Genomic DNA, 23,297 nt, shown 5'->3' with positions numbered 1-23,297 from the left:
CACAGAAAGGAGAAGCCAAACTATTTCACTCCATATTACAGAGGGAGATCAAGTTTTATTAGAGTAAAAAGGGTACAAAAGAGGGCACAAAAGATAGGCAGAAAAACTTCTGCAAACACTAGCAGAGATCTGAATTTAGCTTTTGCATATAAAGTGCATCTAAAAAGTGAGGTATATGGATGATGTTGCATAGTGAACTTTACACAATCAGTGGTTTTATTTTAGTCCTGATGCTTGACATTTCTCTTGCTTTCATGATCATCTGTTACTGCACAGTTCATTTAGAAAAACAATTAGTATGCGATGGGAAACAGCATAAACCTCTTAGTTTTGACATGTGCAAAAACTATTTAGTAAAAGGAAAAATAATTACAGAGCTACTACAATAGCTAAATAAAAGACCAGGTGCGAAACCCCAAATGAGCATGACAGAAGCCAAGAATCTGTATTTCTAGGGCAGTTTAAATTAAGATCAGGAATTTGTTTCCTCTGTGTTTATTTTCATTGTAAGGCATACTTCGGCAACACCTAGTAAAACTTTTCATTGCCACAGACAAACTGTGTTAAGGGCCTAGTTTTGTTACCTTTATCCCTGCAGAACGGGCATGATGAAGTGTGCAATTACAATTACCTCTTACACACCCTAAATAATGTTGTGGCTACCCTGTAAGGGAGCTCACAAATGATACTCAGCACCTTGGTGTATATATAAAATAATTTCAAATTGGATTGTCAGTACAGCACCTCTGATATATCAAAATATTTTTTAACTGTTCCTTTTGTTTATTTAACACAAACTATGAAAATGACAAGTCAATGTCAGACTGATATAAAAGAGTAAGAATTTGGGTTGCAAGTAGTGCAGAGTATCTTCACAATTATCAGAAAGATAAAATATTACCACTAAATCATGCAGCTACTGACATATTCCTGCTTCTTAGTACTATGTAAAATAAGATTGAGTTCTTGGGACTTTCAGTATTGCCAGCTGCTACAGAATCAAAGCACCTCCAAAAAAATTGCACCTATACCATAGTTCTCTAGAGACTTCAGCAAGGTACACCTGCTCTCTTTTCTGTCCAAAGGCCTCAAAACCCTGGTGATGTTGAGAGACCTTCTCCTACTGAGCCTTGAAAGCATTCCTGGTTTAAGTTAATTGGACATTTATGGGATTCAGGATGTTTACAGCAGGGCACAATAAATGCAGACAAAGCCTTTTCAACTTTTCATAGATTAAGCTGAGAATTAAATGCTATTTGTTCCAGTTCACTTTGACAGTACAATGGAGGATTAATTTTTGTGTTAAGTTCTATCACATCTTTGACAAAATCATTGTTTCCTATAAAGTCTCCAGCAATGATGTTAATACATTTTTTTTTTGGTCCTGGATACTGCTTCTTTATCCAGATTTTCAAGCATGGAAGACTCTGGAGTGTCATTTTCTTCAACGATCCAAATGGGTGTATGAGAATATACCTTAAATTTTCAGTAAGGTTAATGCCTGCTACAAAGAATTTTCCTGAAACAAAAATCAGAAAATTACACATTAAATATTCTTTTGAGAAGAAGAGACACATCTCAGCAGTGCATTAGCTTCACATCTCATTCCAGTGGGGATCATTAAAATACTAACTTCACACTCTTTCTGTATTGTTTCATGTCCCTACAACTGTCTCCCCCTGTTGCAACTGCACGCTGTAGTAAACAATTCCTGAGCCATGCTCGGTTACTGAAACATTCCATTTTAGCTAAATTTGTCTAGTTACTCACTGCAGTCTAAAGGTTCTCCAGTGAGTAGTCCTCCTTTGTAAATTATGTTTGTTTCTGTGAGGGTTGGTTCCAAACACTTAGCCTTCCCCCACGCTGGGTGGGAACACAGGGTGCACCCACACGAGCGTTTGCCTTCGGTTGGGGAGTGCGCTTCTGAAGCAGCTCCCCCGTCACCACCCTGTGCATTCACTTCAAAAGCTGTGTCAGGGGTTCTGAACTGAACCTCTGTCAGATTATACCACCAGCATGCTTGAGTGCTGCTGTTTAATGTGCAGCTACACCCTTCTCATACTGCTCTTGTATCACACAATCACTAAGGTTGGAAAAGACCTCCAAGATCATTGAGCCCAACATTTGACCAAACACCATGACAACAAACCATGGCACTAAATGCCACGTCCAGTTATTTCGTGAACACTTCCAGATATAATGACTCCACCACCTCCCTGGGCAACCCATTCCAATGCTTAACCACCCTTCAGTGAAGAAATTCTTCCTGATGTCCAACCTTGACCTTCCCTGGCAGAGCCTGAGGCCATTTCCTCTTTCCTTGTTGCTGGCTGCCTGGGCAGAAGAGGCCAATTTCCACCTTGCTACAACCTCCTTTCAAGTAGTGATAAGGTCTCCCCTGAGAGAAACCTTATAGGGGCTTCCTTTCACACCAAGGCTTGTGGAATGCACTTCTCTCATCATCTGTGCTGCCTAAAGCAACAAGCACTGGATTGAGGAAGCAGCCTCCTACCCATGAGGCGGGCACAGCTGTGCCAGCAACCCGGTCTGTGCCGAGGGCTCCCTTTCCGTGGGTCACACGAGCAAGGTGGCTGCCACAATTTCCGCAGTCTGTGCGTGCACACACTGACACGTACCCGCACCACCAAAGACAGCGTCACGCTCACCCAGGGGCGGGCAGAGCGCTCAGCAGCCATGGGCACACAGCACACACAGGGTGCTTATTTCCATAAGGCTACGATCGGCCAACTTCCTACTTGTTTTGCATTGCTGTAAGCGCGCCTTCTCTCCTCCAAGCGAACTCCCGGTGCCTACCTGGACGGCCCATCCGCTTCATGCGCTCCAAATACCGGATAAGGGCACGAGTGGACGTTTTGTTTCCCCACCAGTATGGGATGGGGGGCCACAGCTCGCAGTGCTTCTCCAGTTCCACGTCCTCTTCATACGAGACTATAACCTGATGGCTGAGGTGCCACATGGTCCGCAGTGTTGGCACCACCTAAAAGGAAGCATGCCCAGGTTGAAGTCAGCAACACAGTAGTGCTCCCAAAGTCCACATACTGATGTGTGACATCACCTTGGCACAGATTCAGTTCAAATAAAGATTTTAAATGAGCAGCCCAGTAGGCGATGGGCTGGTTGTCAAGCTGCAGGGCCATAGGACCCTGGGAGCTTCAGCAAATTCCTCCTTTCCTCAAACAATTCAACTATGATAATGCACATAACTCAAGGTCTTACACCTGCATAATAGGAAACCATCCCTGTGTCAGCCCTCATGCACAAGCCACTGCTGAAAATTTGTTAGGGGAGGAAGATACAGACCATCTGCTACAGGAATGCAGACACAGAGAAGCAGGAATCATTTTGGCAAATGCCTCACATTGATGCAAATTTGGCATAGTAACCATCAGAGAAAACTGAACTGCTTAAAACTTGGTTAGACTAAATGTGAATCACCAGGAGCTACATTAATTCTTATCTGTCTAAGTGGAAAGTTTCTGAAATTGGGATGCTCCAGACATTTTTAATTGAGAGAGATAAACACCTGAGTCAGATACTTTCTCTAACAGATAGGCTAAAATTTAAGTTAAATTTAAGTGTCTCAATATGAAATTACATTTTCCAGCCTCAGAAGTTACCATTGGAGAGAACTGAGGCCCTCTGACTAGTTTTATTTGCAAAACCGACATATTTAACAGGCATTGTTTTTTCTAAAAATGTTGTGGTTAAAAACTATGTTTGCTGTTTGTGAAAAGGAAATGGTGGCTTTTTCATGTTCCAATTAGCTTACTAATTAAAATAAAAGCCAAAGGCACTTGAAAATTATTAATGTAAATATTTGAAGAAGGTTGAATGAAGGGGGTTGAATGAATCCCTCTCAGGTCATCCACAAAAGAGAGAATGCAAGCCTCCATTAGGTCAGGAAATATTGCAAACTTAAGGCACGAGCTACTCAAGCTACAAAACTATGGTCGACTGAAATCTTTGCTTTACTCCAGCTGCCTTTCTAAAGCTGGAACCTCTTAAACAAACAAACAAAGATGTGCAATAAAAGCCAAAAAAAATCTACCAGAGATGTGTATGTGAACACAGGTGCTTATTTTGCAAACAAAGCAGAAATGAAAGTCTAACAAGGGATTTTTAAACCCTAGTAATCCAGATCAAAGGAAGACACCTTGAATAGACAATTAAAATTTTAAATGCAGTCTAATATTGTCACACTGCGGCCTGTGCCAGTACTACATACAGACCTCGCTTTAGCAGCTGCTTCAGAAACACTTTGACACTTAATTCTGTGTGACAACAGAGATGTGGTCTTGATAGACACCAGGTAGCAGTTTATTTTAGAATAAGTCAGCAAACACTTGGATATTTGATCGTAAATCTAAATCTGTGATCCTGAAAAATCCCCCAGCTGCCTAACCCGCAATGGTACCACTAGCAAAATTGATGAGATCCACTGGCTGGTCACAGACCCCATAGAAAGAAAGTTTTTGAAGCGCTTGGTTTGTCTTTTCTCTAGTTCCCTTCCTACCTCCTCCTGGACACAACTCAGAAATGTTCTTTCTCTGGTGAAGTGATCTCAGACCATTCTTTCAATAGCTTCATTCAACACATTGTCATCAGCAGTTTGCCCCTTTTGCAGTTAATAACTTTTTTCTTTTTAAGAGCTGGCCATGTGTCTGAAAGCAAATTTGACCACCTTCTCCAGTGTCTCTGCTCATCCACAGCTTACACACTCAAGTTATTTGGGGAAACAATAAAACAGTGTCACCCAGCTCTTCAGTTATTCAGCTGAGGCCTGAATATTCAGAATCCCCTAGTTTTGCTGAGAATTGTTCTATTTTAACTCTGCTTTACAAAATGCTTTGAAATGGTAATACTCACACGTTACTGATACACCAGCTTCAAAGGCTGAATTTGAATCGCAAACAGGGTCATCATTCTCCTGTACCACTCATATCTCCAGAGAAAACCCTCTGTTCCTGTGCATCTTTGAAATGTTAATTGTCTAACCACTAAAAGCTCCCACACCTTGTAAAAAACGGAGCTAAAAGTCTCAACTTCTAAAATCTAGCAATCAAATATTTTCTGATTATTTAAAATCAATTAAGGCTTTTCTGGAGGTTTGGGTAACAAATGCTGGTTAGGAGGTGAGCTCCAGGAAAGTCAATGCCACCAGAAATGCACTGAGGGCAGAGATACTATTAAGAGGGACCTCAACAAGCTAACAGAAACCTCATGAAGCTCAACAAAAGAAAACACTACGTCCTGAACAGACTAACCCCACACACCAAGACAGACTGGTGGGAGCTGGCCAGAAAACCTGCTTTGCAGAACAGGACCTGGAGGTTCTCGTAGACATCAAGATGAACATGAGACAGTAGTGTGCCCACCTGCCAAAGTCAACTGTGAAGTGAGCTGTATTAGCAGAGGCACAGAGAGTAAATCAGGAAAAGGGGATCTTCCCTTCTATTAAGCAGTTGTGGGACTGCAGCTCAAGTACTGTCTCCAGCTGGGGCTTCCCCAGTACAAAGAAGTCATTGACAAACTGGAATGAATCCAGCAGGACACAACCAGAGCGAGCAGCGGCTGGAGCGTGACACACAAGGACAGGCTGAGGGAGCTGAGTCTGTCCAGCATGAAAAGAGAAGACTGGGCAGGTCTTCCTGCTGTCTGCAAATACCTTACGGGTAAATGTAGAGAAGACTCCTCAGACATGCACAGCAAAGCATGGAAGTCAGCAGACACAAGAGAGATTCTGATCAGACAGAGAAGGAAAACACAGTTACTGTGAGAGTGGTCAAATGTTGCATAGAAAGGTTGTGGAACCTCCATCCTTGGAGAATGAACAGGACACAGCCCAACGTAACTTTGAAGCTGGTCCTGCTTTGCATGGTGGTGTTGGACCAGATGACCTCGAGAGGTCACTTCCAACCTAAACTAATTTAAATAGAAAAAAATTAATTTATAATTATTGCTGTGAAAAGGCAGAAAATGGATTATTTATATTCTATAAATATATAACACACACAACTTTTATTTTCCTTTCATTTTTTTTCCCCTTTCCTTTTTCTTTCATTTTCCTTTCTTTTCTCTTTTCTTTTCTCTCTTCTTTTCCCTTTTCTTTCCAAGAAAACTCAGACAGGACAATGGATGACAGTTGTCTCTACTATTGTCCCACAACTCAACAGATGTAACAATCAAATTTAATTCCCTCCTCCACACTGTGAAATATAAGTTTGCTTTATCTGCTCAGTTCTATTACATAATGACCTGTCTCTGATGCAGCAAATGGTACCTTTCCTAGGTTAAAAACACAGTGAAAGTAGAATATATCTAAAAATTTGGAATCAAAGATCTCACTGTATCATTCTTTAAAGAATGAGAAAAAAATTATCTCATACTTACATTTCTAGGACACAGTTTACACCGGAAAATCTCTTTTATACAGGCAACAAGATGATTATGAAGTCTCTTGGTTAATCCATCAAAATTCCTGCAGGCTATGATAACAACTTCCTGGGGATGAGTTTCTAACCACCTCAATATTTCCCACATAATATCCTACAAGAAACAGGTATGGCAGCTTAGAAAGTTATCTGTGCTATGTGGGAGAAAGGACATACAATCAACAGAACAGTGATGGTGGAGTAGACTCACAATCACAATAATGAAAAACAGTGTTTTCTCAAAAAAATAAGTGTTTCTGTAATTATATAGGGCTTTTAATGCCTTCTTCCCTTTAATAACTTCTCTCCTTACCAGGGAAACAGGAATGCCCTGTGTGTCACCCTGGAACAACACAAGATAAGCCCCAGAACACTGGGCATGAGGTAGGGGATAGGCAGTGGAGAGCAATCTGGTTTGAGCATGAGGAAATGACTGATGCTCCAGTAGCACGTGCAGCTGCTGAAACTAATCTCCAGCCCTGCTGATTTTCTCTAGTTTAAAGTCCTCACAAAAGAAAAATTAATAACCTACTCAGAAGACCTTGAGCCAGCATTTTCAGATTGTGATGGCCCTTAAATGAAAGAAATGGCACTGGTTTTATAGCCATCACAAAGGTAAGGAAAATACCTGCACAGTAACAGTTGTGTAAACCATATGCACGAAGTACAAATTCATAGATGGATCATTAGCCTTGTGGGCAATCCTGAAATCCAGGTATCTAACTCCGGCCTCAAGTTGCTCTGTCACAGTCAGGACCTGAAAGGTGAAACAGAAGACAAAGGTCCTGAGAGCTTGAAAGAAATTTGTTTCTTTAGTTTAGAAAGCTTAAAAAAAGGTACAAAGTTAGCCCAATGGCATTTTTCACAGGTCTTTTGTCTTTAAAATGTCACTGTATGGCACCAAGTTGCAACTTTGAAGGATTTTGCTCTCATAAATTGGAGGGATTCCAATTTACCTGCAGCATATACTGCAGGTACAGATTAGATTAGTTTCAGATCGTTGCCCTTGTTGTGTTCTGAAAGTTAAAGCTCAATTAACCTGTGCATAAATACATGATTGCTCTTCACACAACTATTCATTTAAAAACAATTGCAGGATCAGCACCTTAGAAACGCTGTATTTATTTTATTAGATCAAAGACTTTACCATGATTGTCTCTGCAGACCTCACACATCCTCAACAGAAGGAAAAACAAAAATAGAAAAAACTACTGGCTATTGTTCTTTCTCAAAATAAAGTTTCTTATAAAGTTTGAATTAACCTGTAGAAGTCCTACAAAACAGAAGCACTCCTCTTGTTCCACTTCCCTCAGAGCTCTTCCACTGGATTTGAGGGCTGAATCAAACAGGTGATAAAGCTGTTTCTGGGCCAAAAAGTCCCAAATTATTTATCTTTGCCTTATATCAAGACTCCCTTAGCATAAGAAAATAGAATCAATTTAATTAAATATGTTTAAACACTAATTTGTCTCAGTCCAACCTGCTAGGAATAAAAATTTAAAAATTTCAGAAACCATACATGGTACTGATTTAAGTCAGAAAGGATTCAATGAAAGCTAAGTTGCTCTTGAATATCCAAATTCGTAGCTCTAGCACTGAGACAGAGCTTAAGACACACGGCAGGATGCTCACCTTGCCTGGTTTAACCCCCTAACTTCGTGCTCTTTGGACATGAATTTAGTCTCCCCAGGCTGTGCCCAAGGGGCCGGGCTGGGACAGAGCAGCCCCGTGTGCCCCGGGGTCCAGATGGTGCAGTGGGTCTGGCCAACAGCTCCTTCAGCGCCTGCCTGGTGTCCACCAGGCTGAAGCAGTTGAAGGGATGATCCATAACCCTTTGCTTGGAGCATGTTGAAGATGGGAGTACACATGGCTGTAGGTCATATATAACCTTCGTGGTCAGAAAGAGCACCAGATGAAATAGCTGCTCTGAACTTTATTTAGAGGAATTCATTTCTTTTCTGTTGACTACACGGGAAAACTAGACAAATTAGATTCTCTAATTAGTCACCTGCATTTGGATACTGAATTAGGCAGTATGAACATTGCCCCCTAAAGGGCACCATTTAAAAGGAAGCCCTGAGGAGCAACGTTGCTCAGTGCTTCAATCTCAGACCAGGCATCCAGGGCATGACTGGAAGTTACATGGCCATTACATAGGAAATATTTGGGCCTCTAGACTGACAGCCACAGCAGTTGGGGCTCAAGTAGGCAACTCCCAGGCACTAGCCCGTCCAGGAATCTGTGGATCCTACCATCAGTAGGCCTCCGTGGTGTCTGTTCTGGATACCAATGGGTGGAGTCATCTCCCCACACAGATAGCCGGAGCGCCACAGAGCTAAGGAGGGGCAGAATTGTAGCCGTGCCTCTTCCCTATCAGCACTGGGCCACTTCCTGCTTGTCACGCTGGGTTGAGACCAGAAAATTACTATAATGATGTTAAGAGATTGTTTGTCACCAACAGGGTCACTTTGCTGGCCAGAAAGCCACAAGTTGGGAGGTATCTAAATCTTTCATCAGCTGAAGTCCCCCCAAAAAAGGCAGCTCAAGATAAACAAGGATCTGTGCTAAGCAAGTGCCCTTCCACGTCAGCTCATCATGGCCAGTTCATATTTGATACCTGGTAGTGTCTAAGATTCCAGTTTGCCAGAGATCCTCAGACACAACAAAAGAAACTTTGGCATGCTTACTGCTATTTATCAATTATTCAGTTTTAATTCCCTAAAAATTAACTACTCCTTCAATAAGAACAAAAACAGAAAGAATTTTAGTACCTCTTTGATGTCAGGAAAGTCTGTTCTTTGGAAGAATCTTCAAAAGCTGTAGCTTAAATCATGATCCCCAATTTTGTCTTTAACATAGGTTTGTAAGGAACAAAGAGATAAACTACTAGCTTAATATTTGCACATTTAAAAAAGTTAACGAAACCTTACGTGATGGACCACACCTACGTTCTCTTAATCTTTATGGGAAAAAAATCCCTTCAACAAGGGATTCTTCTGTCTCTGCTGCTGGGTGAAATACCCAGTACAGATGAGGGAAACAACTGACATCTCACAAAACAGTGATAGCAAAAATTGCAAGCAGTACCTTCTGAACAAAGTGCAAAAGAAAAAACCTCTGTTGTTTACATTAATATTAAATGTTATTCACCACAACAATATGTGAAAAAGGGTTTCTAGTAACAAGTGGCCAGCTTTAAGCAACATCTTTGTTTAAGTATCATCCCTGCCTCACCTGCATGCTTTTTCCCCAGAGAAAATGATCAGGTATGTGTGACTCCTATCTCATACTCCAAAGTGCTGGATTTAGAGAAGGAAGTGTAATTTTCTTCATATTAGCTGGAACAGAACTGTGGTTTGGATTTGTGTTGGAAACAGTGTTGATTACACAGGGATGTTTTTGCTATTGCTGAGCAGTGCTTACACAGAGTCAGGGCCTTTTCTGCCTCTCACCCCACCCCACCAGTGAGGAGGCTGGGGAAGCACAAGGAGTTGGGAGGGGACACAGCCACGACAGATGACCCCAACTGACCACAGGGATATCCCACACCATAAGGAGTCATGCTCAGCATATAAAGCTGGGGGGAGAAGAAGAGGGGAACGTTCAGAGTGATGATGTTTGTCGTGCTAAGACACCATTAAACATGATGAAGCCTGACTCCTGGACTCCCGGAGATGAATGAACACCTACCTGCCCATGAGGAGTGGTGAATTAATTCCTTATTTTGCTCTGCTTGCACCTGTGGCTTTTGCTTTACCTATTAAACAGTCTTCATCTCAACCCACAAGTTCTCCAGCTTTTTCCCTTCCAGCTCCCTCCCCTATCTCACCCAGGGGCAGCGAGAAGCAGCAGTGTGGGGCTGAGTTGGTGGCTGTGGTTAAACCACAACACCCAAGCATGGCATCTTATGAGAGCACAGATTTCTGGGCAGCAGGCTATTCTGTCATTGTACACTCTCAGCCCCGCAGCACAAGCTTCAGCTTTGCCAAGCCAAGGAGAGAACGCCAGATGATGGTTACCTGTGTTGTAGACCACTTCATGATAATGGGGTGCACAATGCATGGCAGGCATTTGCTTAAAAACTTCACCAGCTTGGACTCATTGCCACTAACAGCAGAGCTTTTATCCAAACAGTAGGTCATAGTGTCATGACTCCCTGTAGAATACAAAAATAAATGTACAGAAAATCTCATTTCTTAACTAGTCAAGACCACGTTCCATGGCTACATTTCATGTGCACACCTGATAGGCCACCCCATTTGTGAGCCACAAACCTATTTGTCTGAGAACCTCTGTAGTTATGGCAAAAAGGTGGAATTTTCTAAAGAGGTTGCTCACCTAACATTAATAAACTTAGTGTGAAATCCTTGTGAAGGGAAGGCATTGAGACTTTCAATAAAGCAGTCCCCATCTAAACTCCACATCACTATTGTTTGCCCCAAACCACAACAAAATGGTCTGTTTCAAATGGCATCTCCCCTCAAAGTAATTATCTTGATGTATAAACACATTTTTTCCAGAGAATAAATAGCTGAAGGCTGAATTTATCTAGAATTCCTGTTTTCAGAGTTGTCCAAATGCAGGATTTCATTCTCCAATACCCTCATCTCTACACGGGAAAATATGATTGAAAGCAGAAATTCATCTTCTTACACCTTTGACTGGATCAACACTTAACGTGGCACTTTAAATATTGTTATCTTAAATACCTGGTAAAAACGTCCTCCTGAACTAAACCCCCCACCTCCTCTACAAAAACAACAAACAAGGTGGGTGCTTGAAGGTTTCAGAGGCAAATCCAAGTCTAAGTTTATGAGTGAAAGATGAACAAGATCCTCATTTGATGGACTTCAAAAATTACCTGACTCTTTCCAGCACAAAGAATTCCACAGGCATCAGAGCCAAGAACAGCCTGCACAAATATTTTATTTCCTTGAAGTCTTAATAAATCTGACACATTTCTTGCATCATGTTTAGATGAAACTAATGCAACTCACAATTTCTTCAGGACAGGGAACTGGTGATGTTGCTAGCTTTTCTGTTCCATTATTTCTTCCAGTTTTATAAAGCATCAATAAGAAAAGCTAACAACTCAGTGAAGTGACTTGCTTGGATCTTAACAGAGTACCTGCAAAGAATCCGTTTATCATTTTGGGGTTTAAGTCTTCTGTCAAACTAATTGTTCATTGGTGCTAGGAACTGCTTTCTTGAATTGTCAGTCTTACCGGTGCCAGTGGTAATATTTCTAGTAGACAAAGTAAAAAGGATTGGTTTGGAAATAAAAATTCTTTGAAACTGTCAATAATAGTTTGATGTCTCACTCCATTTTTTCACTTTCTAAAAGCCATTTTTGATCTATTTTACTGCTTTAAACACCCAAACCACACTCATTGCAGATGGGAGATCGATATTGAGGACATGCCATAAAAGAAGTAGGTGTCAGAAGATGTAAGAGTCAAACTATTAAATACCCATGGACCAAATCCAAGTCTGAGAGAGATGAGCAGGATTCCCTTGATGGGTGTTGCATCTACAGATGCCAACCAGCAAACGGATAGTAATCTTTTACTCACGAGTCCTCTGTGATGTCAGTGAGGTACAGTAATGAAAGGAAGATGGGTACATCCATGACACAACACATATGATGCAAAGATAGTGAGCTAGCACCAAGCCAAGTAGCTCCAGACCTTGAAGCAACACCTCCCCAGCAGCACTATGCTGATTCTGGTGCAAGCACAACACTAATTAGTGAGATTTGCCGCTGTCTCCTCATCATGCTTTCAGAATCCACTCTGTCATGTTTCTCCCATGCCTTCTATGAGATAAACTTCCACTTCCAAACTGGGTTTTCCCCAGTCATTGCACCCTCTGGAAACCTGCCAGAGCTGTCTTGACCTGGTTGGTCATGATCTGTTTGTGTTCTGACTTGGGCTAGATTTGTAGGTCAGGTGGACAGACACCGAAATATTCCAAGCTAATAGCCTGCAATGCTCTGTAAAACTCCTCTAATGTTTGCTGAAATGGACCTGCCTTCAACTATTCTTCATTCCTGTTCTCCCTGCATGCATGTTGTTCACAAGAACAACAAACATTTGCAAGAATAACAAGGTCACCCGTAGAGGAGAGCCAGGAAGTCAAACAAACCCATCAGCATGTTCTCCACTTTCTAGGATGGCCAAGAAACACCAAGCTAAAGTCTTACAAAAACAACATGGCTCCTTTTCCAGCAAAACAAAATCCCACTGAGTGTGCTACTGATTTTTTGAAGGATTTTTGCAATAGGAACAAAATAAAAGATAGAAACAAATACTATTACCTTCTTTCTTCAGTCATAAGATAGATATATATTTTATTTTTTCTTCTCTTGATGGTTAAATAAGAAATCTAGATATTTTTTATAGCACCTGTACTGGTCCTCTTACATAGGCTTTATCCTAAACAGAGATGTGCTTGTTTTGAAGTTAACATCAATTCAAATTACATATCTAAGAAGCCACCACGAAATAAGTTTCTGGGTTTCAATTTTAACTGGAACTTCACACTCCATTAGTTCACAACTAATGGGCAGAAAAAGGCCAAAACACTACAATTCTTGGGTTCTCCCAGGGCTCCACCCACTGAAGACAAGACTTCACACTATCTCTAAATTTATACCTTTCCTACAATTAACCTATGATCCTGTGGCCCATATAAAACATTCATCTACACGTTGTGCTGCTTTCCACCCAAACTACCCATCACATCTACAGGTATGAGAGAAAACACGGGCTAGACTTTTCTTTAATACCATTTTTATGTGGAGGCAAAGGGAACCACTCAAGAGCTGATGGTCCTCCAGTGCCTCCCCAAGGCCAGTGAAATCACGTTCTATCATAAATTTTTTTGACAGAATGAAAGGGGGAAGAAAATCAAGGCAGCAGAAAGAAGCAATAATATGACCAAAGAAAGGTTAATGATACACAGGTATCATTTAAGTGCTTTTACGCATAATACAATAAATCCAGGGTTTATAAGCTGGATCATGTAGAAAAGTAACAGTCTGCATTAATAAAAACATGTTAACTACAAGTCTCAATTCTCCTTTTTCTGCAACTTCACAGCTTCTTTTAGACAGGACAAAGAAACAAATAATAAGGTAAAATGTTATTTCTCCCCTTCTGGACACATTTTATTATATAGGAAGTAGCAAGAATTAATTAGGAAAATTTTATCATTGCCCAAATAAGTCAATCCTTAGATTATTAATAGTATCTGACAAGATGATGCAGAGGGACTGAAAAAAAGTGCCTCTTTCTTTTCATTTCTAAAAATCAATAAAAAATTCTTTTTTTACTCCTCCCCTCTAAGAAACCCCAAACATTACAGACCAACATTATTCACATAACATCACACAAACCCTCCCCCACACACTGACCCAAATAATAAACGTAGCCATTCTGAAATGGGACAAACAGGATATTCCAATGCTTAAATAGCAAGCTAACAAAACAGTAGAGAAGCAAGGTTAATCTTTACCTGGAAGAGCTAAGTTATAGAGGGGAATATCCCAGAGCTTCTCTGGCAACTGTGACATCCATTGACCATTTTCATGGCACACGTGAGCAAAGGTTTGCAAAGGGCCTTCCATTGGTATGTGCTCTGGGACTTCATATGGTGTCCTGGGAGGGAAAAAGAAAAGAAAAACAATAAACCATTCCATATACTGTGGTTGAATTAATGACATTGCACCTGTGTAGGATGGATTTACAGATGTTAAAAAACGCCAACCCTTCTCTCAAGTAGTTGCAGCAAAATGTCAAGAGCTTATCAGCCACGACATACGCTGCTTTTGATAACACTGTCTCCCAGCACCAAGCCAAAGGGTGGGTTCCAGGTTCAGGCTTGCAAACTGACCAAATGAAAGAAAAAACAGAGCCAAGACAAATATACGCAGTTTCATTGGTATGGAGAAATTACTGTCTATACTGGCTATTGTGAAATCACAAGGAGTACCTCCCTCCAGTGTGAAACTGCATCCATTCCTTTACCCTTTGCAGTCCCAGGAGCATAGCAAGTGGACTGATGGCAGAGCTGGGACAGGGGCTGGGTCTGGTACCCTCAGGTCCCCGGAGAACACTTACCTTGAAGGATCCAATCAGGTGCCACAGGAGTACCTCTATGAAAAGCCTTTACAAAGATGTCAGGACACTGGATTTGCAGGTCATGCTGGTCTGGGGTCAAAAGAGGAAAACCTTCCTCTCCTTAGTCCCAGTTTTGAGAACACCAAAGGTGTTTTTATCACCCCTGTGAGTCCATGATCATAAGTCTTTCAGTTTGGTCTGACCTTCCTGAAACTACTCTGGAACTGTTCTTCTCAGGGATCTTCCGCAAAATTTGCAGTGGTCATGCCAGGAGTGCCAGTGGATGAAACCCAGATGAGAAATCATGACATCACCAGGGCCTACTGGAGCTATCCTGTTAATTTTTCATTTTATGATCTCCTGGATTATGCAGAACACAAAAATAACCTCTCTGTGTTTTGGGGTTTTTTTTCCTAGGATGTTCCTAGATCAGGTGGTAGTCTGGGGATTAGAGCCTTCCTTCTTTTCACTGCTTTCAAGGCTTTATTTTGTCAAGCTAGTGTGAGAAATTCTTTTAGATCATGGCACCATCATTATTACCATCATTAATTATCACAATTAATTATAATTACCATCATTAATATCACAGCTTCCTTTTAAATCCTTTTTTAAAAAGCTGTCAATATAAATGATTCCTTCTTGTCTGCTACAGCAATGGCAGTCAGATACGTATTTTTGCAGGTTTTGTACTCTGCAAACACCCTCACAGGGACTTGCAGGTCCCTGGTCCCTTTTGCTGCATCTTTGTATATTCATTCAAGATTGTTTCTTCTAGGAGGTGGTTGGTTTTTCCTCATATACTGGAAAGCCACAGTGCTCATATGAAGAACATTTCCTTAAACATGGTGTGATAGATTTTTGTTCTTTTGGCAGTCACATAGGGTCATCTGAAAGGCAGCTTTTAGGAATTGCACTCCTAAGTTTTATGTCCATACCACACATAAAGATACAATCTGCTTTTTTACCTGCCAGTGATCATAGCATCACTTGCCTAGCCTACCTTGCTGTGCCTTCAGTGTGTCTTTGAGTTGGTGTCTCTGAGTACAGTCAGGCCAGTTTAGATTAGAATGGAGCGTGCCAGCAGAGGGAAATGCCTGGCACCCCCGGTGCAGTGACGCAGGCTGCACGTGGCTGGTGTGTAACCTGGGCCTCACTCCTGGTGAAGAGCATCTGCCTCTGAGGTTATCCATACACACAAGGCCTTTGCATAAGCAGAAGAAAAGGGGTTTAAACCCTCTCTTGCTCCTTTTGTCTCCTTATTTTGAAAAACAGGTATTTGATGGGCCTAGTGCAAAGTCAAGTGGAAAAATGCCCATAGATTTATTTAGGGGAAAAAAAGTGCAGATCCTTTTTGTCCTACATAAACAAATGGTTTCTATATGACCAATATCAGCTATTCTTATTCTTGGAAAGATGTTCAGATCTCAGGCAGATCGACTCACCCATCCTCTGGCTCAGCTCTTCAACATGATGAGCTTCTGTCCCCCACAGAACCCTGTTCAGACAACAGATGTCTGCAGCTCATTTTTTCACCTTTTGCTGTGTTTCATACTTCATCAGACTACACACCATTGCTCACCCACAGCTGCTCTGCTCTAGTCTCTGTACCAAGTAGTATCAGTGTGGACAGGGGCTGCAGGTGCTTAAAACAGCATTGCTGTTTAGTAGTTCCAAAAGACTGGATGGTCTCTCTTCTTCTCCAGCTCTGAAGCTGACAGGAGCTGTGAGGCGGCAACACCTCAGCATATGGCAGCACTTATGCAGGTCCTGTATGCAGACTAGAAACCTAAGAATAAGCATTGCTTTTCCTCTTTTTTTGAGGGAGGATTTGCAGTTCCCTTTCCAGAGCCTTTGGGGCTCTCCAATTCCCCAAAGCCATGCTCCCCCAGAGCCATCCATCACCCCAGGGACCCATAGCAAGACCCTTTAGCCCTGCCAGGCAGTCACACCTTGTCCTGGCACAGGCTCCTTTGCACCAACAGGACGCATGCAAGGGTGCAGGTTTGCCTGCTGCCACTTTCTCCTCCTGCCATGTGCTCTCACTGCCTTGCTTGGGCTAACACAGGCACAGCCTCAGAGCTGACAGAAAAAAGCTGGGTTTCTGCCATGCTGGTCCCTTTCTCCAGTTCACCACAGAATCAGGATAGCCCAGCACTGGCCCATGCTGAGGAAGTCCCTGCAGAGGCATCAAGCCCTGCAATTGCCTTTGCTGAGCTGTACAAGAGACCCCTTGGCATTGCCCAGCCAAAGCCCATGGGCAGCAGGTTCTCAGCTTGGCACAAGGTGCCATCAATGCCCCAGCCTCTGTGGGACCAGGACACTTCACAAGGAGCAGTGGATGGCAGGAGATGCACTATGGCCACCTGCTGATCAAGTCCTGTACAAAAGTGACTGGACCAGAAGTTTTGTCCTGCTCCCCCATACAATGCAAAGCCCTAGGTGTTCACACTGCCACCTCCAAACTCAGCTGCTGCCTTGTGCTAGAGGGGCCACCTTCAGGGAGAAACCAAAGCTTGCCTGGAGAAATGAAACTGCAACCATTAGCTGCTGCCTCTCATGACTAAATCCTAAACTTCACAAATGAGAACTGTGTCTTTATGCTTCTTTTCCAGACAGGTAAGTCCACCCTACACAGACTACTGTGATAAACTACTGTGTTGGGTTTGCACAACAAGATTTTGGTAGTGGGGGAGGCTACAGAGTGAGAAGCCGTGAGAAGCTGCCAGAAACTTTCCCCATGTAGAACAGACCCAAGGCCAGCTGGCTCCAGGGCAGACCTGACTCTGGCCAAGGCTGAGCCCATCAACAACAGTGGTAGAGCCTCTAGGATAACAAATTTAAGAAGGGGGAAAAAATTGCTGTGCAACAGCAGCCAGGAAAAGAGGAGTAAGAATATGTGAGACAACTCTGCAGACACCAGGGCCAGTGTAGAAGGAGGGGGAGGACTTGCTCCAGGCACTGGAGCAGAGATTTGCCTGCAGCCCATCATGAAGACCATGGTGAGGCAGCTGTGCCCAGCAGCCCACGGAGATCCATTCTGGAGCAGATTCCTCCACCTGCAGCCTGTGGAGGGCCCCACACTGGAGCCACTGAATGCCCAAAGGAGGTTGTGACCCCATGGGAAGCCCATGTTGGAGAAGGCTCCTGGCAGGACCCAGGGCCTCATGGAGAGAGGAGCCCCTGCTGGAGCAGGTTTGCTAGCAGGACTTGTGACCCCACAGAAGGGGACCCCACAGAAAGGACCCACACTGGAGCTGATCATGAAGGACTGCAGCTCTTGGGAAGGACTGATATTGGAGAAATTTGTGGAGGGAGGACTGTCTCCCGTTGGAGGAGCAGGAGAAGAGTGTGAGGAGTCCTCCCCCTGAGGAGGAAGGAGTAGCTGAGACAATCAATACTTGATGAACTGACCTCAGCCCCCATTCCACATTCCCCAGCGGCACTGCAACTAGAAGAGGTAGTCAGGAAATCAGAAGTGAAATTCCACCCAGGAAGAATGGAGGGGTGGGGGGCAGGTGTTCTAAGATTTGCTGGTTATTTCTCATTACCTTACTCTGATTTCATTGGTAATGAATTCAATCATTTTGCGGAGTCGCGTCTGATTTGCCTGCTGAGTGATCTCTCCCTGTCCTTATCCTGGCCTATGAGCCTTTCACTACATTTTTCTCTCCTTGCTGAGCATGAGAGTGATAGAGTTAAATTTGCTCTCTGGTGGGCGCTTGGCTTCCAGTCAGGAACGACCCACCCCAACTTCTCTCGCTCCCCTGGTTCACATCAGCTGTCTGACTCTCCTTGGGTGCTCCACATGCAGGCAGCAATTACATTTTGAGGACTTTACCGGAACGCATGCAATAAACAAGCAATAAAACATGCAGACGTGTAAAGTCGCTAGAGATCACCATCCTCCAGCCCCAGGACACCGAGAGCATCGGGCTGATTGTCCCTCGCCCGGGCTGTGCCCCGCCGCAGTGTACCTTGCACGGCCCAGCCCCGCCGGCCCGGAGCGCTGGGACACGGCCAAATCCCGGCCAACGCAGTTCCGGGAGGGAGCTAGGATTAAAGAACGATGCATGATGACACCCGTAAAACATATGCTGCAGCCGACCAGAAGCTAAAAAAACCCTCACGGGAAGTGTAGGAAACCCGGTGAGGAGCAGTACCCGAGCAGCCCCGGCGAGGAGGGAGCTGCCAGCCCCTGAGGGGTGCCAGGGCTCCGCGTCCCCGCCGCCCCCGCCTGCCGCTGCCCGACCCTCCGCGGAGCCGCATCCCTGCCTCCCTCCCTCACCTTCGCAACTGCTTTACTCACTCCGAGGAACGATTCCGTTTCCACGTCGGCTCCTCGGGAAGCCGTGCGCACCCCAGCTCGCCCGGGGCCCCGCACCGAGGCGGGGCGGAGCTGCCCTGCCCGGCTCAAGTGGCCGCAGGTTTGAGGAAGGTGAAGAAGGGGCGGGAGTGGTGAAGAAGAGGAGGAGAAGTGGCTCTGGTGAAGTGGCGCTGCCCGAAGCGCAGAGCCGCTCTCTGGACTGACGAGGCATTGCTCCAGGAGGAGCCTGCGGGCAGGGACAGGCGGGGCAAGCGCAAAGCAGCAGCGTGTGCCGTGCTCCTGGTGCATTTGGAATCTATTAATGCAGGAAGGCTTAAAATAAATATTCACAAACATATATAAACATTAAAAGTACCTTAATTTGCGGCTGTGTCTGTCCAGCAAAGCTTGTCAGGTCCTCAGCTGTGGTGAAATTCACCCATGATGGCACCTGGCAGAACTCTTGGCAAGCTCTTCAAAAAGCTATTCTGTGTAAAGAGGCAGGAGGTAAATAAGTGAGTGAATGGCATGTAGAGGCAAACATGCAAATCCTCGGTGCAGTTCCGGAAGCAGGGTGTGTTCTCAGCCTTCCCAGACAGACGGAGAAAGGATCTCACCTTTCTCTTAGTGTTCCAAAAGCACACTAAAACACACAGTTCCCGAAGTGGAGAATGGTGAGCTGAAACTCCAGCTGAAAGAATGGATAGAGAAGATTAGTTCCCCTTTCTCCACAGAGCAGCATTCTTAGAGGGTCACCTGCAATGGAACTGGGATCTAACTTCTCTGGGATCATACTGCAGTTGGGATTAGCAAAACTTCAGGCTGCTGCAGTGTTGTGCTTCTTAATGCAAGGATGTATTTTCCAGATAGGTCTTCTTTACTATCTCATTTTTGCATGAGGCAGAGCAGTGTATAGGTACAGAGAAAACTTGCTGTGGTACCAACAGCAGCAATATCAGGTGAACATTCAGCTAAATGAGTCATTCCCATTGGTGAATCCCCGGACAGCAGGGCTGCCTGGGCTTCAGGGTGATGCTTACATATCAGTTACGTGTATCAGTGCAGGCTCCTGTTTATATATCAACTCTTACAGAGTATCACAAAACTAGCTGGGGGTAGATGCAGAATATACGTGCAACAAGCTGTAGCACTAGGCACAAAAAGGATGAAACGCCAAAAGGAATGAACTAAAGCAGAGGAGGTAGGAAAGAAAAGACACTATTTGATGGCTGTGTGGTTTTGCACCACCATGATAGAAAGTAGCTGAGAACAGTTACAGAGAAGTGTTATTGTGCCCTTCGTGGAATGAAATAAATAGGAAAGTATTTCAATCAGAAAAGGCTAGGAGAAAAAATCAAAGTCAACTTTAATTCTTCATTTGCTTAGAAAGTTAAGACTATGAAGGTGTGGCGAAACAACGGGCAGTCTCTGGATACTACCATGATGAATACAGTACAGCCAGACATGGTTCCGGTCTTGTGAAGCAAACCTGTGTGAAGTTGCTTGGACTAATAGGCAAAACATGTAGAAAGAAAAAAATAAAAGCCATTTTGGAGTGGATTTGAAATGAGTAACCAAAAACTCAAAAAGAAACATGAAACTGAAATCCCACATTTTATTCTGAGGGCCTTAACACAGGACTTTACACCCTAGTAAAGTGAAGTGTCTGCTGAGTGATGTGGAAATGATCTTGCAGGTCTCACTTCAACAGAAATACTCTTATCAGGAAATCTCAAGCCATGTCCAAACCCTTCTAATTCCCACCCTTTCAAGTCTGAGTTTGTGTCTCAGTTCTTGTTTGCACTGGAATTACTAGAGATGTCAAGAGAGTTGCTCTTGGTTTAGTTCTGAGATCACAATCTCTCAGGAGGGATTTAGAAATTCTGTAAACCAAGGAATGACAGGAAGTTAATCAGCAAATTATTAAAACCCTGAATAAGCATATCTTCTGAGAAGCAGTCAAGGCAAGGATAACTTTTAGCAGTATTTGCAAAAATAATGATCAGCCAATTTCAAGATGAGGAAACAGGGACGTGAAAAAGCCCAATATTTACCTTCCTCACAAAATAAATGTCCACATTAAAAAGACAGAACAGAGCTCAAAAGACAGAGAACTTACCCAGAAGGACCTTATCAGGTTTTGAAGCATTCAGTGCTGAAGAGGTTTGAAGCTGGTAGCATCTGAGTGAGTCAAAACAGGCAGATACATGAGTGTGGGGACTGATGGAAGTGCAGGTCTGATTTATAGCTGTGGATCAGAGTGAAATTTCTGATTTGTTAGTCACAATGACAGCACTCATAGAGCCTTAAACTGGCCTTTATATATTTAAACACTTTGGCATACCAAAATATGATGCTTTCAGTCTGAGAGAAATCAGTTGATTTGTTCAGATGAATTAGAGGTTTATTACATTCTTTGAAAATGTGCAGTATTTGAGATGTTGCAGGAGACATTTGTCTTCCAACCCAGTTTTTTATTTTCAGATATGGGTCAGATTATGCTGTCATGTACAGAAATACCACTAAGCGTTTAAACAAACTTAACTGAATTCTTTGGATTTGGGCTGTTTGTTCTGAGGATGTTTGCAACACCCTGGGCAATGTGTGTATTTGCCCCTGTTCTGACTTACTGATTAGTCCTCTCAACCTTCACCTAATTTCTGGCTTTGGAACAAACAAGCAGCTTAATATTTCTGAGAGGAGGTTGTATATCTAGGGGCAGCAGCCACGATGTCTCCTAAGAGCAGGGAAATCATTGAGGAGGCAGCTTGCAGCACCAGGGAGGTCACTCTGGGCAATAAAAAGACCTGGGAAGAAAAATGCAGCCCAGACTTGCTGAGAGCTTGAAACTGCTTCCCTGTGTTTGCTTCTAGAGTTATGAGACCACAATGGCTGCTCAAGCTTGCAATGCTGTGAGCAGGATGTGATGAGGATGGGAGGCAGTCTGGAGCCCTCCTTTGCACCTGGTCCCTGTGCCTGGAGCTGCCTGTCAATGAGGTGCCTCCAACAATCTGGCACCAGCTGGCAGGAAACCTCAGGCAGAAGCATTGGGGTGGGATTTAGGTTGCCCAAACACATTGCAGCGGGCCAATTCCATCATGAGGAAACAGCCCTGGCTTTATTTGCAACAGGCAAAGTCAGTGATAAAACTTGGTGGCTGGTAAAATTGCTACTAGGGTGGTCAGACATGGGGTACACTGTTGCTGAGAAGAAAAGTAGAGTTGGATTTTATTAGCACAAATTTTAATTGAAGTATTTTAAAAATAAAAACATGGGGGAAAAATCATCAAATTCTTCCATTTTATCCATTCCCACCAATATAAGAGAGGCTTCAGAGGGCATGGATCAAGGTACAGGCAAAACAATCTTCCTCTCAAACAGAAGCAAGTGAGATTTTAATTTCAATTTAACTACACCATTATTGACAAGAAAGAAGGGTTAAAATACCCTAAAATACATTTGGTACAGCCAGCTTACTTCATGTCTGGCACTAACAGTGCTTAAAAGAAGATAAGAAAAGCCCTTCCAAGATGCACAGGAGAGCTGCTCATAATGTCCTACTAGGAAGAGAAACTTAAGGGGGAGATAAATAAACCCAGTATATGAGAAAACATGAGCATGAAGAGAACTGGACTTTGTTGCTAGAACCTAACAGAGAAACTGGGGAGATACAAAAAAATAAATACATTCCTGTCCACTAGAAAGGATTTCAAGTTACAGGGAGAAGGGAAACCTCCTCATTCCTCCCTTTGCCATTAGTTTATCTAATGGTTATGTAACCATTAGTTTATCGAGTGTTATCTAATTCTTCAAAATTGTGGGAACTCCCTGTTCTGCATGAATCTCTTTTTTTCCTAATTGGAACAGGTCAGAAACAAAGCCCTGATATCTCAATCCCTGGAGAAGCTGAAGTGACTATAGACCCACACTTTTCGTCCACAAGGGCAGCTTTCAGATCAGCATCAGAGGCAGCTGCCTGGGCAGGATGGGGCTGAAGCATTGCCCTGGGTAAAGCTGGACCATCAATACACCATGCCCTGTCCATGTCTTTCCTGGGTGCAGCTTCTAACTTGGTGGCAGACCATAGGGAGAGGGAGGAAGAACTCTTTTTGTGCTTAAATTCAACGCTTTGATGAAGCTGAGGGAGTGAGTCTTGTGTCCTTCAGCACCATAAATAGCATCCCACTTTCTTCCTGTGATCAGTTGTGAAAATCAGGCATCTGCGTCCTTGGGGACAAATTTCCAGTACTGGGCAAAGGTTGGAGCCAACACTGTCTGGGTCTTTAAGCCATCCAGACTTTAACTCCTGTGGTTCTCGTGTTGGTTAAGTCTTGGTGACTTTGGGTTCATAATGGATTGTTGGGAAATAACTGAATATTCTTCTAAAGCTGGTGAGTTCAGTGCATTGCTGATTTGTACAGT

At 43.4% G+C, this 23,297-nt stretch overlaps 1 protein-coding gene across 4 annotated transcripts; it reads right to left on the bottom strand.

Moving 5' to 3' along the window:
• Positions 1-35: 35 nt before the first annotated feature.
• Positions 36-19,357, bottom strand: PLCXD1 (phosphatidylinositol specific phospholipase C X domain containing 1). Of its 4 annotated transcripts, XM_069006707.1 has the most exons (8): positions 18,879-19,156; positions 18,547-18,622; positions 13,968-14,110; positions 10,472-10,608; positions 7,081-7,209; positions 6,412-6,567; positions 2,815-2,998; positions 36-1,519 (listed from the first exon to the last, which is right to left on the bottom strand). In XM_069006707.1, the coding sequence occupies exons 1-8, from the start codon at positions 19,105-19,107 to the stop codon at positions 1,227-1,229; spliced, it is 1,347 nt and encodes a 448-aa protein (XP_068862808.1). In that variant the 5' UTR covers positions 19,108-19,156; the 3' UTR covers positions 36-1,226. The 4 variants fall into 4 exon arrangements, with proteins under 4 accessions (XP_068862808.1, XP_068862833.1, XP_068862817.1 ...); XM_069006732.1 differs by lacking the exons at positions 18,547-18,622; positions 18,879-19,156 and adding an exon at positions 19,252-19,357; XM_069006716.1 differs by lacking the exon at positions 18,547-18,622 and having other exon boundaries at positions 18,858-18,968.
• Positions 19,358-23,297: the final 3,940 nt, after the last annotated feature.

Source organism: Aphelocoma coerulescens, chromosome 1 (assembly GCF_041296385.1).
Source record: "Aphelocoma coerulescens isolate FSJ_1873_10779 chromosome 1, UR_Acoe_1.0, whole genome shotgun sequence".
NCBI classification, from domain to species: domain Eukaryota; kingdom Metazoa; phylum Chordata; class Aves; order Passeriformes; family Corvidae; genus Aphelocoma; species Aphelocoma coerulescens.
This window is presented reverse-complemented; position numbering and strand designations above follow the sequence as displayed.

Bases quoted from the DNA above. Each gene is read 5' to 3' on its own strand.
- PLCXD1 (XM_069006707.1), bottom strand. From the start codon at position 19,107: ATGCCTCGTCAGTCCAGAGAGCGGCTCTGCGCTTCGGGCAGCGCCACT. The intron at 6,568-7,080 runs GTATTTTCCTTA...TGTTTCTTGTAG, and splicing joins ACACAACTGTTACTGTGCAG to GATATTATGTGGGAAATATT. The intron at 2,999-6,411 runs GTAAGTATGAGA...GCTTCCTTTTAG, and splicing joins GTAAACTGTGTCCTAGAAAT to GTGGTGCCAACACTGCGGAC.